The sequence below is a fragment of the Strix aluco genome, chromosome 4, assembly GCF_031877795.1.
Source record: "Strix aluco isolate bStrAlu1 chromosome 4, bStrAlu1.hap1, whole genome shotgun sequence".
Lineage (NCBI taxonomy): Eukaryota > Metazoa > Chordata > Aves > Strigiformes > Strigidae > Strix > Strix aluco.
Window position 1 is genome coordinate 33,155,331 of NC_133934.1, and position 14,681 is coordinate 33,170,011.

The following is a 14,681-nucleotide window of genomic DNA, read 5'->3' on the forward strand; positions in this document are numbered from 1 at the left end:
CCTACATGTGGAAAGCTGACCAAACTTGGCTCAGAAAATCCAAGGCTTTTCTGTGCGCGGCAAGGAGCATGTTGTAACATCAATCACATAAATTATGTACCAGTTATGATTTGTGGAGGTATATGGAAATAATACCAATTTACTTGTAAAATGCCACATACAAAGAAGTTGCTGGGACTCCAGATATTAGGATGAGACTTTTGTATGTAAAAAATATCCTTTCAGTCAAAGGAGGCTGATCTTTTTCCAGTAAAACCAAAGCATATTTTGTGTTTTGTAGGTATTCTCTAGCAAAAGTTTACTTCACATAAGGTCTTTTTTTTTCAATGGAATGAAGAGGGTTTCTTTATCATTGCAGGAGATAAATACATAATCTTCTGCATCATCTTGAGAAAGATCAATTAGAAGAATTTTTTGAATGCTTTGGTTGCCAATTTTTTGAAATTTACCTGTTCATCCAGTGTGAAGTGCTAAGGCTTGGACAACAGGCCCAAGCCAGAGTTGACCTGTAGATGAATCCTGTATAACTGATAACCATTGTGCTAGTAGGTATTGTACTAAGTTATAACAACCCACTTATGCTGATGTAGAAAGTGCTAAAGCATTGAAATACTGCAGCCTGAACAACAGGCCCCAAGCTGAAGCTGCTAACTTAGTGTGTAATCATTAATAAAGTATGTATGCTCACTAGTGAAAGATGCAGCTTAGACAGAATATAATCAGTAGTGAGGATGAAATGCTGAGAGAATGTATCCAACTTTCCTAGCTCAGCCTTGTTCAAGGCTGAGAACCCAACTATTTGGCCTTGTTAGAAACTCCCTTGGTCTCCAACCCCTGAGCCCTGGCCAGGCTTTGGGTGGAATCCAACAGGAGAATGAAACCAGAAATTTTCCGCTCAGAACAAAGATGCCAGCTATTCTGGCTTGCCGATCTCTGGTATGTAAGGCTGGACCCGCTCACAGCAACTTTGGATGCCTCACCTACGGATGGATGCATCGCGTAGGACTTCCCGCTTGCCAGGACAGGCTCTCCAAATCCTTGCTGTAACTGGGGCTCCCCAGCATCTGCAGATCTAGATGATGGTAACACATGCAAGTGGTGATGTATCTTTCTTAATCACTATTCTCTCTCTCATGTAGTAATGATTTGATGCATTACCCTGTATTTTCCTATTTGTTGCTTTGGGTGCATTATTTTGCCTTACTGCATGTTTTCTGTATTACTCTGTTACATTACATTACTCAGGGAGAAAAGGAGAGTTTACAGCCTTTGGAAGAAGGGACTAGCCACTCACAGTGATTACAAAGGGGCTGTGAGGCTATGCAGGGCAGAAATCAGGAGGTCTAAAGCCCAGCTGGAAATTACCCTGGCTTCAGCAATCAAGGACAACAAGAAATGTTTCTATAAGTATGTCAGTGGCAAAAGAAAGACCAGGGAGAGTCTCCATCCCCTGCTAGATGCAGGAGGAAACATCCTGCTTGACAAACCTGATCTCCTTCTACGACAGGGTGACCTGCTTATTGGATGAGGGAAAGGCTGTGGATGTTGTTTACCTTGACTTTAGTAAGGCCTTTGACACCGTTTCCCACAGCATTCTCCTGGCAAAACTGGCTGCTCATGGCTTGGATGGGCACACACTTTGCTGGGTAAAAAAACTGGCTGGATGGCCGGGCCCAAAGAGTTGTGGTGAATGGAGTTAAATCCAGTTGGCGGCCGGTCACGAGTGGTGTCCCCCAGGGCTCGGTTTTGGGGCCACTCCTGTTTAACGTCTTTATTGATGATCTAGATGAGGGGATCGAGTGCACCCTCAGTAAGTTTGCAGATGACACCAAGTTGGGTGGGAGTGTTGATCTGCTCGAGGGTAGAGAGGCTCTGCAGAGAGATCTGGACAGGCTGGAGCGATGGGCTAAGGCCAACTGTATGAGTTTCAATAAGGCCAAATGCCGGGTTCTGCACTTTGGCCACAACAACCCCCAGCAGCGCTACAGGCTTGGGGAGGAGTGGCTGGAGAGCTGCCAGTCAGAGAGGGACCTGGGGGTGTTGATTGACAGCTGGCTGAACATGAGCCAGCAGTGTGCCCAGGTGGCCAAGAAGGCCAATGGTATCCTGGCTTGTATCAGAAATAGTGTGGCCAGCAGGGACAGGGAAGGGATCTTACCCCTGTACTCTGCACTGGTGAGGCCACACCTCGATTCCTGTGTTCAGTTTTGGGCCCCTCACCACAAAAAGGACACTGAATTACTCGAGCGTGTCCAGAGAAGGGCAACAAAGCTGGTGAAGGGTCTGGAGCACATGTCGTACGAGGAGTGGCTGAGGGAACTGGGGTTGTTTAGTCTGGAGAAGAGGAGGCTGAGGGGAGACCTCATCGCCCTCTACAACTACCTGAAAGGAGGTTGCAGAGAGCTGGGGATGAGTCTCTTCAACCAAGTAATAAGCGATAGGACAAGAGGTAATGGCCTCAAGTTGCACCAGGGAAGGTTTAGACTGGATATTAGGAAGTATTTCTTTACAGAACGGGTTGTTAGGTGTTGGAATGGGCTGCCCAGGGAGGTGGTGGAGTCCCCATCCCTGGAGGTGTTTAAGAGTAGGGTCGACATAGCGCTGAGGGATATGGTGGATTTGGGAACTGTCAGTGCTAGGTTAATGGTTGGACTGGATGATCTTCAAGGTCCTTTCCAGCCTAGATGATTCTGTGATTATTTGGTTTTCGCTAGTAAAATACGCCTACTCTTTTCACTCTGGTGTCTGAGTTTAATTGGTATCCTTAATCAGCAAAACACAATGCTAGTGCTGTTTATTCCTGATATATGTCATATTGTTGTATTTAATGCTTTCCCTTTACTTAATTTTGCTTGATTTACTTCTAATTTTTAACATTAACCCTTTTCAGTATATACTTTTAAAAGTTAGAAATCATATGTATGCATTACTGATTGGAATTTATTCTATGCCCAAAAGAAATTAGGTTGATTTATAAGGTGTTTCTAAAAGACAACTACCAGTTTGTCATCTTTGAGACAGAGATTGGTTCTGTATCCATCTTAATGAAACATTTTCACAAACTGTAATCTGTAAAATATATCCATATCTGAATACATGTTGGTAGTGCCTCTAGTCATGCCTTTATAGTGTTTTTCAAGTAAATTCTGTCTTTATCCTACAGTGAAATTTGGAGTACAACATTTCCATCTAGCTTTGTGGACAAGCAAGTTGCAATTTTCTGGTCCAAAAAACTATTGAAAGCCATCTGATGCCTTCACAACTGTGTAAGTGGTAGCATAAATGTCAGCTTTCCAGTTGAGGTTCAGTATGACATAGCTGGTATTGAGAGATGAATTAACCATAACAGATTAGATATCCTGTGTGCTCTTGAATGTGAAGTCATCGGTGGGGGTGGAATGTGTTTCTAACAGTTGGAAGATGTGGGTTTTCTTCCATGCACGTTTGGAAACGTGTTCGATTAAACAGTTTTGGTCCCAGGAAATTAAACTTGGTTAGTCTTAATTGACGTAAGTGTTATTACTATTCTCAGTGTATGTACTCTGCAAGAGCACATTAGAAGCAGATACTAGAGGGCCCTTTGATGCACTGTGATGATGAATCAGTTTGGATTCTTTTGGTTTGGATGAACAGTCAGAAAGAATGTAATTCTAAACAGTGACTCCCCAGGATATAAGACCAGCTTCTGTTTTTTACTTTGTGCTTACATATTCACTCAACTAGAGAATTTCTCTCTGTTACCCACATCAGTCACACTACTGAAAAGATTACTTATGTATATAAGGAGAACAAAAGAACAGTCACTCTGACAATAGCGTCTTCACAGAGATGAAGAGACTGTTTCTCAGCCTGTACTTTGTATTGCATCCAGGCAAATGGTAACTACTAGCCTGACTTGAGTGCATTTTTGGGTGGAAATTCTCTTTCAACTTCGCTGCCCTTTGACATCCTGCCTCTTGCCATCTATCCCCCCATTTTATTATTACTACATTTTCCCAAAGGGGTCAGCACCATTTTACCAACCATACTTCAAGACTGCCCCCCACTCCACTTGATTGAGTCTTAGTGCTTTGATTTTCAGCTGCATATGGGCTTTAACTCTAGCCTGCTGAAACCATCACTGTGTGGCCTGTTCCTCTGCATTCTTCATCCATATCATTAACTTGTTCTTTTTTTGTTTGTTGCTGTACCATCTAATAACTCCATAAAAAATTATATGAGGTCTTTTATTTTACTTTCTAAGCTCTGCTTCTCTCATATTACTGGCAGAAGCAGCCATCTCTGTTTTGTGTACAGGTGCATATCAGAGATGTCTTGTTTGTTGCCAAACAGTTCACATATTTGGTTCATTTTTCAAATTTGTTGCTGGGGTATCTTCATTTAGAAAGGGATATCTGGGTCAGAGAAATGAAACTGGTCACTTGAGTTTTTTTTCCCCAACAGCTGAAGCCCATCAGCAAAAAGATGCATATTTTGTTTCTTTTTTTTTTTTTTTTCCTTAGCATAGTGTTCCTTGAAAAGATCAGAGCAGTGTCAGAGGCTAAAGATACTGAGTTTCAGTGGATAGGGACTATACCTTAACCTGTGCCACTAGTTCGTTATGAGATAATGGTTCAAACATGTGAATTATACATGTACATTTTGCTTTGAATATCAAGCTACCTGAAACAAATCGATTTTGTTTTGTATACTTTCTACTATGTTTATTTATGCCTGTGAATTCCTGAATCATAGAATCATTCAGGTTGGAAAAGACCCTTGGGATCATTGAGTCCAACCATCAGCCCTACTCTACAAAGTTCTCCCCTACACCATATCCCCCAACACCACATCCAAATGACCCTTAAACCCATCCAGGGATGGTGACTCCACCACCTCCCTGGGCAGCCTATTCCACTGTCTAACCACTCTTTCTGTGAAAAATTTTTTCCCAATGTGCAGTCTAAACCTCCACTGTTGCAGTTTAAAGCCATTCCCTCTTGTTCTGTCACTAATCACCTGTGAGAAGAGACCAGCACCAACCTCTCTACAATGTCCTTTCAGGTAGGAGTAGAGAGTGATGAGGTCTCCCCTCAGCCTTCTCCTCCTCAAACTGAACAGTCCCAGCTCCCTTAATCTTTCCTCATAGGATTTATTCTCCAGGCCCTTCACCAGCTCCGTTGCCCTCCTCTGCACTCGCTCCAGCACCTCGATATCTCTCTCGTATTGAGGTGCCCAAAACTGGACACAATACTCCAGGTGTGGCCTCACCAGTGCAGAGTACAGGGGGACTATCACCTCCCTACTTCTGCTGGTCACACTATTTCTAACACAAGCCAGGATGCCCTTGGCTTTCTTGGCCACCTGGGCACACTGCTGGCTCATGTTCAGCTACTTGTCAATTAGAACCCCCAGATCCTTCTCTTCTAGACAGCTCTCCAGCCACACCTCCCCAAGCCTGTAGCGATGCATGGGGTTGTTGTGGCCCAAGTGCAGGACCTGGCACTTGGCCTTGTTGAAGCTCATCCCGTTAACATTGGCCCACCGATGTGGCAATTGAGGCACGGACTCTCCATGAAGTGCAAAAGGAAAGACCCTTTATTATTACATTAGTACATACTTATGCTATGGTTAAAGCTCTTACTTCATAATTAGCAAATCAGCAATTAGACCTTTTCTCCTATCACAGAAGACTACTCTAACACGCGCTGTGCAGACCAATCAACTTCTCGCTGTTCACACAGTGGTAACTTTTCACAGTTCAGTGTTGCAGCTGTCTGTTTTTCCCTGCCACATTGGCACAACTTGGCAGTTTCTTATCTTACTCCCAAGGCCTGTTTTTCATCAAAGCCTTGCTGCTTCGCAGGGGCTGCGCAGAGCTGACAGGCCAATGTTGACTTGCCCGTCTCCCACACACCGATCCAATCTCTCCAAGTCTCTCTGTAGAGCCTCCCTGTCCTCATGCAGATCAACTCTCCCGCTGAACTTGGTGTCATCTGCGAACTTACTGATGATACACTCTATGTCCTTATCAAGATCATCAATAAAGATGTTGAACAGAAATGGTCCCAACACTGAGCCCTGAGGAACACCACTTGTGACCGGCTGCCAGCTGGATTTAGCTCCATTGACCACCACTCTCTGGGACCGTCCATCCAGCCAGTGCTTGACCCAGCAGACCGTTCGCTCATCCAGGCCATGAGCAGCCAGTTTTTCTATGAGAATTCTATGGGGAACTGTGTCGAATGCTTTTCAAAGATCCAGGTAGACAGTATCCACAGCTTTTCCCTCATCCAATAGTCAGGTCACCTTGTCATAGAAGGAGATCAGGTTTGTCAGGCAGGACCTGCCTTTCATAAACCCATGCTGACTAGGCGTGATCCCCTGGTTGTCCATTATATGACTTTTAATGGCACTTGAGATGACCTGCTCCATGACCTTCCCTGCTACCGAGGTCAGACTGACAGGTCTATAGTCTCCTGGATCCTCCTTTCTGCCTCTCTTGTAGATGGGTGTCACATTTGCCACCCTCCACTCCAGTGGGACCTCCCCAGTTAGCCATGACTTCAGGTAAATCATGGAAAGTGGCTTGGTGAGCACATCTGCCAACTCTTTCAGCACCCTTGGTTGTAACCCACCCGGTCCCACAGACTTGTGTGCATCCAAGTGGTGTAGCAGGTCTCTGACTACTTCCTCCTTAATTGTGATGACCTCATTCTGCTTCCCCTCCCTGTCTCCTAGCTCATGAGGCTGCGTGTCCAGGGAACAGCCAGTTCCACTGCTAAAGACTGAGACAAAGTAGGTGTTGAGCTCCTCAGCCTTTTCCTCATCCTTTGTTACGATGTTTCCTTCTGCATCCAATAAAGGAGGGAGATTTTCCCTAATCCTTCTTTTGTTGTTACTGAATTTATAGAAACATTTTTTATTATCTTTAACAGCTGTAGCCAGGTTGAGCTCTAGCTGTGCTTTGCCTCTCCTAATGTTCTCCCTGCATAGCTTCACTACATCTTTATAGTCTTCATGAGATGTTTCTTTTAAAGATGTAACTGAGCCTGTTTGAATCTTTGAGTTGTTGCAAGTCAAGATTAAAACCTAGAATTAGCATCATAAATGATCAGGAGGAAAATGGGGAAATACTACAGAGTAAGACTGTAGTAATGACAGGTGACCACTTGTGGAGACAAATTTATAAGCTGCGTAAACTGAAAATTGTGTTGTTTCAGTCCTAGATGCTGTTTAGTAGTATTTTACCATGAAAGTAACAAACCTGCTTCCAGATTCTTGGAAAACACAGTTTTGCAAAGACAGTATTTATGAAGAAGCAGCTAGAAATAGCTGGTAATGCAGAGCAATTTGTGTAGCCAGTGATTTCTTCACCCCTATGTTGACTAGACTATTGCATTTTTAAAAGCGTCACAAGTTTCATTATACTGAAAGGAGCACTGATTACTCCCATTAGCTGAAGTTGTGTGTGTGTCTATAAATACATATGTGTGTGTAAATATACATATAAAGTATATACAAAAAATATATATGTAGCACATGAGGGAGGTAAATTTTGCAGGTGTAGCACATGTTTTCTAAAGGCTTCTTTTGTTTCATTTGAGTGACAAGGCTGAATGCTGTCAGAAATTATTAATGGCAACTATTGGAACAAGCTTGTAGTTACTGCAGAAAGCCTGCTGCAGAATGAGCTCAAAGTCAACTGCTTAATCTATGCCTTCTGTATTTCTTACAGCAATGCATAAAAGGTAAGTTATAATTCAACATATAGTTGTGTATTTTTAAGTTTTGAGCTTAACGTAGTACGTGTTTCATAAAGGGCTCTGAATGTAGCTGCCTTCTGCTGTTCACTCATAATGTGTAAAAGGAAATGGCAAAATTTGAGAAGAATTCCACGTAATTTTATTAACATCTACCTTATCAGTGAGACCTCCAAGAGGAGATTTTTAATCTAGAAAAGAGAGGAATTCTGTTTGTTTCCCTGTCCAAGAAGGTATCTTGGAAAACTGTTTTCAAGTAGCCGATCAAAGAGTAGGTCAACAGCAAAAAGATTCTGACAGTCAAGGAGGTGTCATCAGAAACAAGAAACAGGATCCTCCTCTGCCTTTCAGTTTTCTGCTCGTTGATCAAGAGTGGGTAGTGAGAAAATCATTGACATGTCTCTTAACTGTACTGTGAGGGAATTATCTTCTGAACTTTTGTTCAAAGAAGGAAGAGGAAATCTGTAAGGAGCTGTTGAAAGTTCTGCAATTGCTTTTCTAGTGCTCTTCAGGATCTTGGTAGAAGTATTGAGTCCTGTTTAACAAGGCAGTAATTTTATACTTGGATCATAACAGGCTCCTTATTCTTCCTGTGGTCACAACTTATTTTTTTTTTTTTACTTTGCAGCTTCTACAAAATATGATCTTGTAGCTTCTTTTCATCTTCAGAATATTGAAAATTTCATGGGATGCTGTAAATAGAATAGCATGGATTTTAGCTTGCTTTCTCCTATTGTAGAAACCTACATTGAATGAACAGTGTAGTTTTCAACTATTGTCCATACTCTCTTCATTTTGTTCTGTGTGGTGAATTTTCTGGACACATTTATAGATTCTTCAGTGCTTTTCATTGTGACATTATGAGTCACCCTAAACATAAATAAAAGCAAATTAGCATTCTGAATTTATTATTTACTTGAAACTGAGAAGTCAAAACGTGCACTTATCCCCTTCTCTTCATTTTGGGAAAGTCATTCCAAATAAAAAATGTTGTTGGAGGTCAATTGCAGCATTGATCACAGTTTACTTTAAACATAAGAATGGGTAGGTGACCTGGTAGTGCACTCTTTGCCAATTGTACATTTGTAAGTCTTTTGTACAGTCCATAGGTGCCAAAAAATAATGCTTTACTGCTTTCTTTGGCAAATAAATCCACAGTCTCTTTTATTCTTTTCCTAATATTCCATTTGTGTTTTCCTTACTATAATGTTGGACTAATAGAATAAAATTAATCTACTTTAATATAGCTCAAGCTATATAAATCTGATTATCTGCCATAGACACCTACATAATTAATCTTTTTAAATAAAACTTTTAATATTTCATGAGCACCTCTTGCTTAATGGAAGAAATTTTTGTAGAGCATTTGCTCCGCAGCTTAGTTTTCACTGTGTTGAATTCTCTAGGTAAATCTAATAGTAGCATTCCCATTTGTTCTGGCCACTATTTGGTAGTAGTTGGTTAATATTACTGTTGTTGTTGCTAGTTCCTGTGTTGCTGTTACCATGAAATTCTGAAGAGGTGACTAGCAGCAAAAGCATTTAAATCTTCTCCGTCTATCAGAAAATTCTGTCAAACTAGCAAGAGCAGTGCTAACATGTTATTGTTCTGATGAGTTCATACCAAGTGTTCTTCTGCCCTTTGTAGTTTTTCATGTAGTTATTATAATTTCATATAATTAACATTACTTCATAGAAACAATCTGATAGAATTGATATTAACGAATGATAGAGATAGGTAGATAAGAAGTGACAGACCTGATACTGCCTGATGTGAATTGGAGACTGAAATTTTCAGCCAAGTGCTTATGGTTTTTACTATTACTGTATCTGAAAAGGAGTAACCAATGCTACAAAAAATATTAATATGACTGTCAGCAATGTATCAGTTGGAGAGTATAGAGTGGACTGTAGGATGTTCTTCAGTTCTGTATGTGGGAATCCTGTAACCTTGTACTCCTGCCCCTCCTTGTTCCACTCTTGCTTCACTCTTGCTTCTGTACACGCCTGAAGAGCTGCTATGAGAATGTATTACAGAATGCTTTGCTGTCTTCAGTGTGAAGATGAAATTGTGCTCTGAATCTATTATAGAAAATCTAAGACAACCTTTTGCAAAATTGTATTTCCTGAAGTATACTTTCTACCTATTATATTAATTCAAAATAATTCAAAGATGCAAAATACATGGAGATCAATGGGAACAAGTGTGTTCTCTCAAACAGTGGGGGCATAAATGGAGTATCTGAATTTCCCAGAAATATTGTTTCATCACAAGTGAAAGGTAGATTAAGAAGAATGATGGCATCAAGATGAAGTGATTTTTATCTTGTTTTTATAATAAAAATGGTCCAGCTTTAATATAGTAGGTTTAACGGAACAGTGCCCTACAGATATTACTTAAGATTTTACAGCATTCTTTGATGTTGTCTGACTGCCCTCTTCAGGATGACAGTGACTGTGTTAGTCTGCTTAATGTTAGTATCTGTTTCTAGAAATAACCAATCTAATTAATGCCTAATTCACTTGTTTTATTTTATAATTGCAAACTTTGTCCATTGTGTAAATGTGTTAAGTAGCAAATGTTACTCAATCAGGTAATAAGGGTGAAAGTTGAGTTTTGTTGTGCTTAATAAGACTTATTCTTTGGGGTGTGTAAGATATCATAAAATTTCATTTTAACTTCTGGTTTTTTTATGACAGATTTTTTTTGTGTACAATATATTCCTTGATACAACAATTCTGCTGGAGTTGTATGTAATATATTTCATGCCTAAGGCTGATTTCAGTTATGAGGAAATGGGAAGGGTCTTATGACATCCGTGGTCCTGTCATCATCTTCCTCTCTTTGCTCTCTCAAAATACATAATTTATTGTGTGTTTAGTGCAGAGTTTCTCTTGCAATAAACTGATTTTTGCATCTACAGCTTTTAAATAAACAGTGTTCTGCACCATCAAACACATGGAACTGGTTTTATGGAAATACTGTTTTGAGAAAAGCTGCAGAACATGTTTATTTATACTAGTTCTGCATCTTACCACATGAAAAGATAAGTTGCCAAGTGGTAGAACCTTGATTTAGACTTGACAGCAGATACAATTAATTAGTAATATAGCAATAATTAGCAAATGAGCCTGTGTAAAGCCAAAAGTACTGCAAGGATCCTGTTGGGGTTTTTTCTTTTCTTTTTTTTTTTTTTTTTCCTGAACTATTCATTGAGACGAATTTGTCCTGTGGAAGAACCTGTGGTTTTATCGTTTTGTGATTGTGTGTTTAGAGAACATCTCTGCTGGTAAGGATCCCAGAATTCTCCTGGAATTAATTTTTTTCCTTTCTTCTCAGTGCAGACAGGGCAAAGTTGTTTGTTTCAGTTTGGCTGTTTTTCTTCTTTCAAAATGAATGAAGGAACAAACAAAACCCAACCAAACAACAAAAAAATCACCTGAATATAGAGCCATGAGTAAAGCCAAGAGGAGGCTTTCTGACAAATTTGAGTAGTAGCAATATGAATTTCTAGTGATGATAGCAAAGATTATTTAACCCTGTATGTTGTGAAAAATCATCACATTTAAAACAAGTTTTATAGAAATTATCTTGAGTGTATTATGCTACTTACAAGCGTACTGTTCATTTAGTTAGCAGTGCTTAGCAGTTTCTATGGCTTTTTCTATGGCTCTGCTAATTTAGGAAGATTACTCCTGTCACATCCCTCTGTTATTTTTCCACTAGTTTCAGAATACCTTTATGTGCAGCTGTCTCCAGCAAGTAAATCCTGATATCCTGCTCAAGGGCCATGTAAGCATTTCCTTGCATGGATCTGTTAGCAGATTTGCGTGACGCTTGCCACTCAGGCCACTCCTGTTTTCTGAGACTCTTAAATACAGAAAACGTTAGTTGTAAACATCATCTTGGGACATCTCTGGTATAGTTTGACTTAACACATTTCTGATTTTGGAGAAGGCAAGTTTGAAGCAAGGAGATGCATAACTAGCTGAAACTTTTTTTAATTGATATTAAGGGTGTTGAGAATGACACTGCAAATGTAATTCATCTAAGCTCTGCAGCTGGTTATAGAATATTTTTTGCCACATGGTTGTATGATTGTTTCTTTTCCGTAACAGGCAAGCTAATGAAGAATATCAAGTGCTGGCTAATTCATGGCGCTATTCCTCTGCTTTTTCGAACAAACTGTTTTTCACAATAGTGGATTATGATGAAGGGGCAGATGTTTTTCAACAGGTAAATGTTGGATACTGTAAAACATTCTTAATTTTTAGAACTACATGTTGATTTGACAAATGATACAAGACTAATTATTTTCTGTGTGTAGCTGTGTACCTCTGTTTTATGTACAAATTCTTCCTGGTTAAAAACACCAGATGCTGCAGTTTCTGTGACGTAAGTGAAGACAGATTTTTTTACCAGTAGCCACTTCTAGTATTTTCCAAGTGTAGTTTATAATGTTTGTTTATAGATTACATTATATGTGCACAAATTTTTTTTCAACTCATTGTTAATGTCGTTTTTTGAATTAAGCACAATGCAACTAATGTTTGCCTTTAAAGATTTCCTTTAGGGGAAAAAAGCTCTTAACTAAAAGAGCCTTTTAATTGCTTTTATGTAATACAAGATTCTTCAACTCCATTAATATTTTTATTTTTCTGGAAGTTCTTCAGGGAGAACAGAAGAGACAGGTTTAGATTTTAAATATTGGCTATGAAGAGTGAAAAATCAATTGTTGGAGAACAGTCTAAGGCCCCCTCTTAAATTAAGTAGTCAAGGCAAAACGCATCCCTTGAAAATGAATACTAAATATTGATGTTTTTCTCTGATATTTATCTGCTTATTGAAGCTAAAAATGTAGATTAAGAGGAGTGACAAGTTTTTTAGTTCTCTGTATTTTTAACCACCTTATGGTGAAGTGTGTGATTGAAAATTTTCAGGGGAAAATTTTAATATTTATTTTTAAAGTACTTAATTTAAAAAGTTTAATTACTGTGCTTCATATATATTTTTGCTTCCAATTGACATCTTAGAATGTATTGTGTAAAGAATGGTTATTAATGGCTTAAGATTTTGCCTTAAAAATTTTAGTTCAAATAAGCCTTACAATCACCTTACATTATCCTACATAGTTACAATAATGCAAAATACGTTGTTTGCTTTTGTCTTAGGCCAATCAATACATATTAGAATAGTCCAGTCCAATTTACTCCTTGTGTAAAAGGGCACACATTCAGCTTATTTCAGGTGGTATGTATTTAGTCATGTAAAAGTTAGACCAAATTGGATAAAATATGTATATTTTTGACTGTCTTTGAAAACTAGTGTTAAAAATAAGTGATACTAATGACTATTCTGATTTGGGGGAAATCTAGTTCTGACCTTATGTTTATATGTGCTAAAAAGTCACGTAATACCGATGCCATAGCAAAACCCCCCAAAAAAGTAATGTGAATTTGATTTTTCAGCTTTTACTCTGTTTATAGAGAAATGAAAAAGCAGTTGCAGACCAACTGCCCCCAAACTCTATACAATGTCAGAAGGTGTCTGTATCTCAGAATGTTTCTATATCTTACAAAATATTTTATTCAACTATTTCTCAATATTTGTCTTAGCCTTTCTCAGAATATTTTTTATTTCCAAATCAGTTCACTAAAGAAGAGGGCTGGTTTTTGCTTAGATGGAGAATATTTTACTAGCTGGTAATTTCTATTGATAAGTTCAGTTCTGTACTTGATTAAATATGTTTTGGTAATGTGATAAAACTCATTTTGTAGGAATGAAACAAACAAGTTTACTCTGTTATTTAATTTAAAGATCTCCATATTGCATCATCTTTAAGTATTGCCCCTGATTTTGTTTGTGTTTTCACTTTTTTCAAGAGTTTTTGTTGCACTGTTTCTGAGATGGACTGAATATGGAGGAATTTTATACAGTAAAGTTATATTCTCCTATACTACCTTGCAAAGTTGAAGTCAAAATTTAAAGTGGCAAATGTAAATTGTGTTTATCAACTTTGAGTTTTTTGATATACTGTGATAGTTCCAGTGACATCAGCACATGGATTAACAGTCATGTAGTTTCTAGGGCAAGTTACGTAGTCTAAGCTAGTTATCTAGGCCTTTCTGAATTCAAAAATAACTAGTCACTAGTGGGTTGTCTGTCTTGAAGCCAGTGAAAGACTGGATGAATAGTTTAGTCTAGTTAATTTTGGATTGGTGAGAGCTAGGCAAGAGAAACAACGTCAAGCTATTTGAACACTTTTTTCCTCCCCTAGAATTACAACTTAATAGACTTTAATAGTTTGGATGGGTGTGGGACATCTCTTTTACTAATTACAGGAAAGTTCTTACAGTGTGTGAAAACTTGTAAAGCAGAAGATATTGTTACTCAGAAGAGCTTATAGGTGAAATAATTAAACATCCCGAAGAATCTTCTGGAAGGAATATTCTGAGCACTCTTTTTGCAGGACTATACATGAAGATATATAAAAAAGAGTAATTTATGGAGGCAAATAATATTTTTCATGCAAATTAGACTTGTGTTGTCTCATACATAAAAGGTAAACATTTTTGAGGATAGAGTTACTAATTTTTTTTTCTGCTATTTTTCTTGGTTTTATAGCTGAATATGAATTCTGCTCCGACTTTCATGCATTTTCCTCCAAAAGGTAAACCCAAGAGAGCTGACACATTTGACCTGCAGAGAATCGGATTTGCAGCTGAGCAGCTAGCTAAATGGATAGCTGACAGAACAGATGTTCATGTAAGTTATTTGACAATTTTAAAAGTTGAAGCCAAATGTATCTTTGTAGTCTGAGACAGGCTGATGACAAATTCCATCTCTCCTTAATACGTTTTTTCCTCAAATGTAGATTCTAGAACACATTAAAAAAAAATAGTCATCGTACTTGTGGTAACTTCTCCAGTTTGCAGATTA

General features: G+C 38.8%; 1 protein-coding gene across 1 annotated transcript in view; it reads left to right on the forward strand.

Moving 5' to 3' along the window:
- The window catches only part of TUSC3 (tumor suppressor candidate 3), a 142,948-nt gene that overhangs the window by 53,199 nt on the left and 75,068 nt on the right, over nt 1–14,681 (forward strand). The window contains exons 3-4 of the mRNA XM_074822641.1: nt 11,861–11,978; nt 14,367–14,507. Of these exons, the coding sequence (XP_074678742.1) occupies nt 11,861–11,978; nt 14,367–14,507 (259 nt within the window). The remainder of the gene's footprint in view (nt 1–11,860; nt 11,979–14,366; nt 14,508–14,681) is intronic.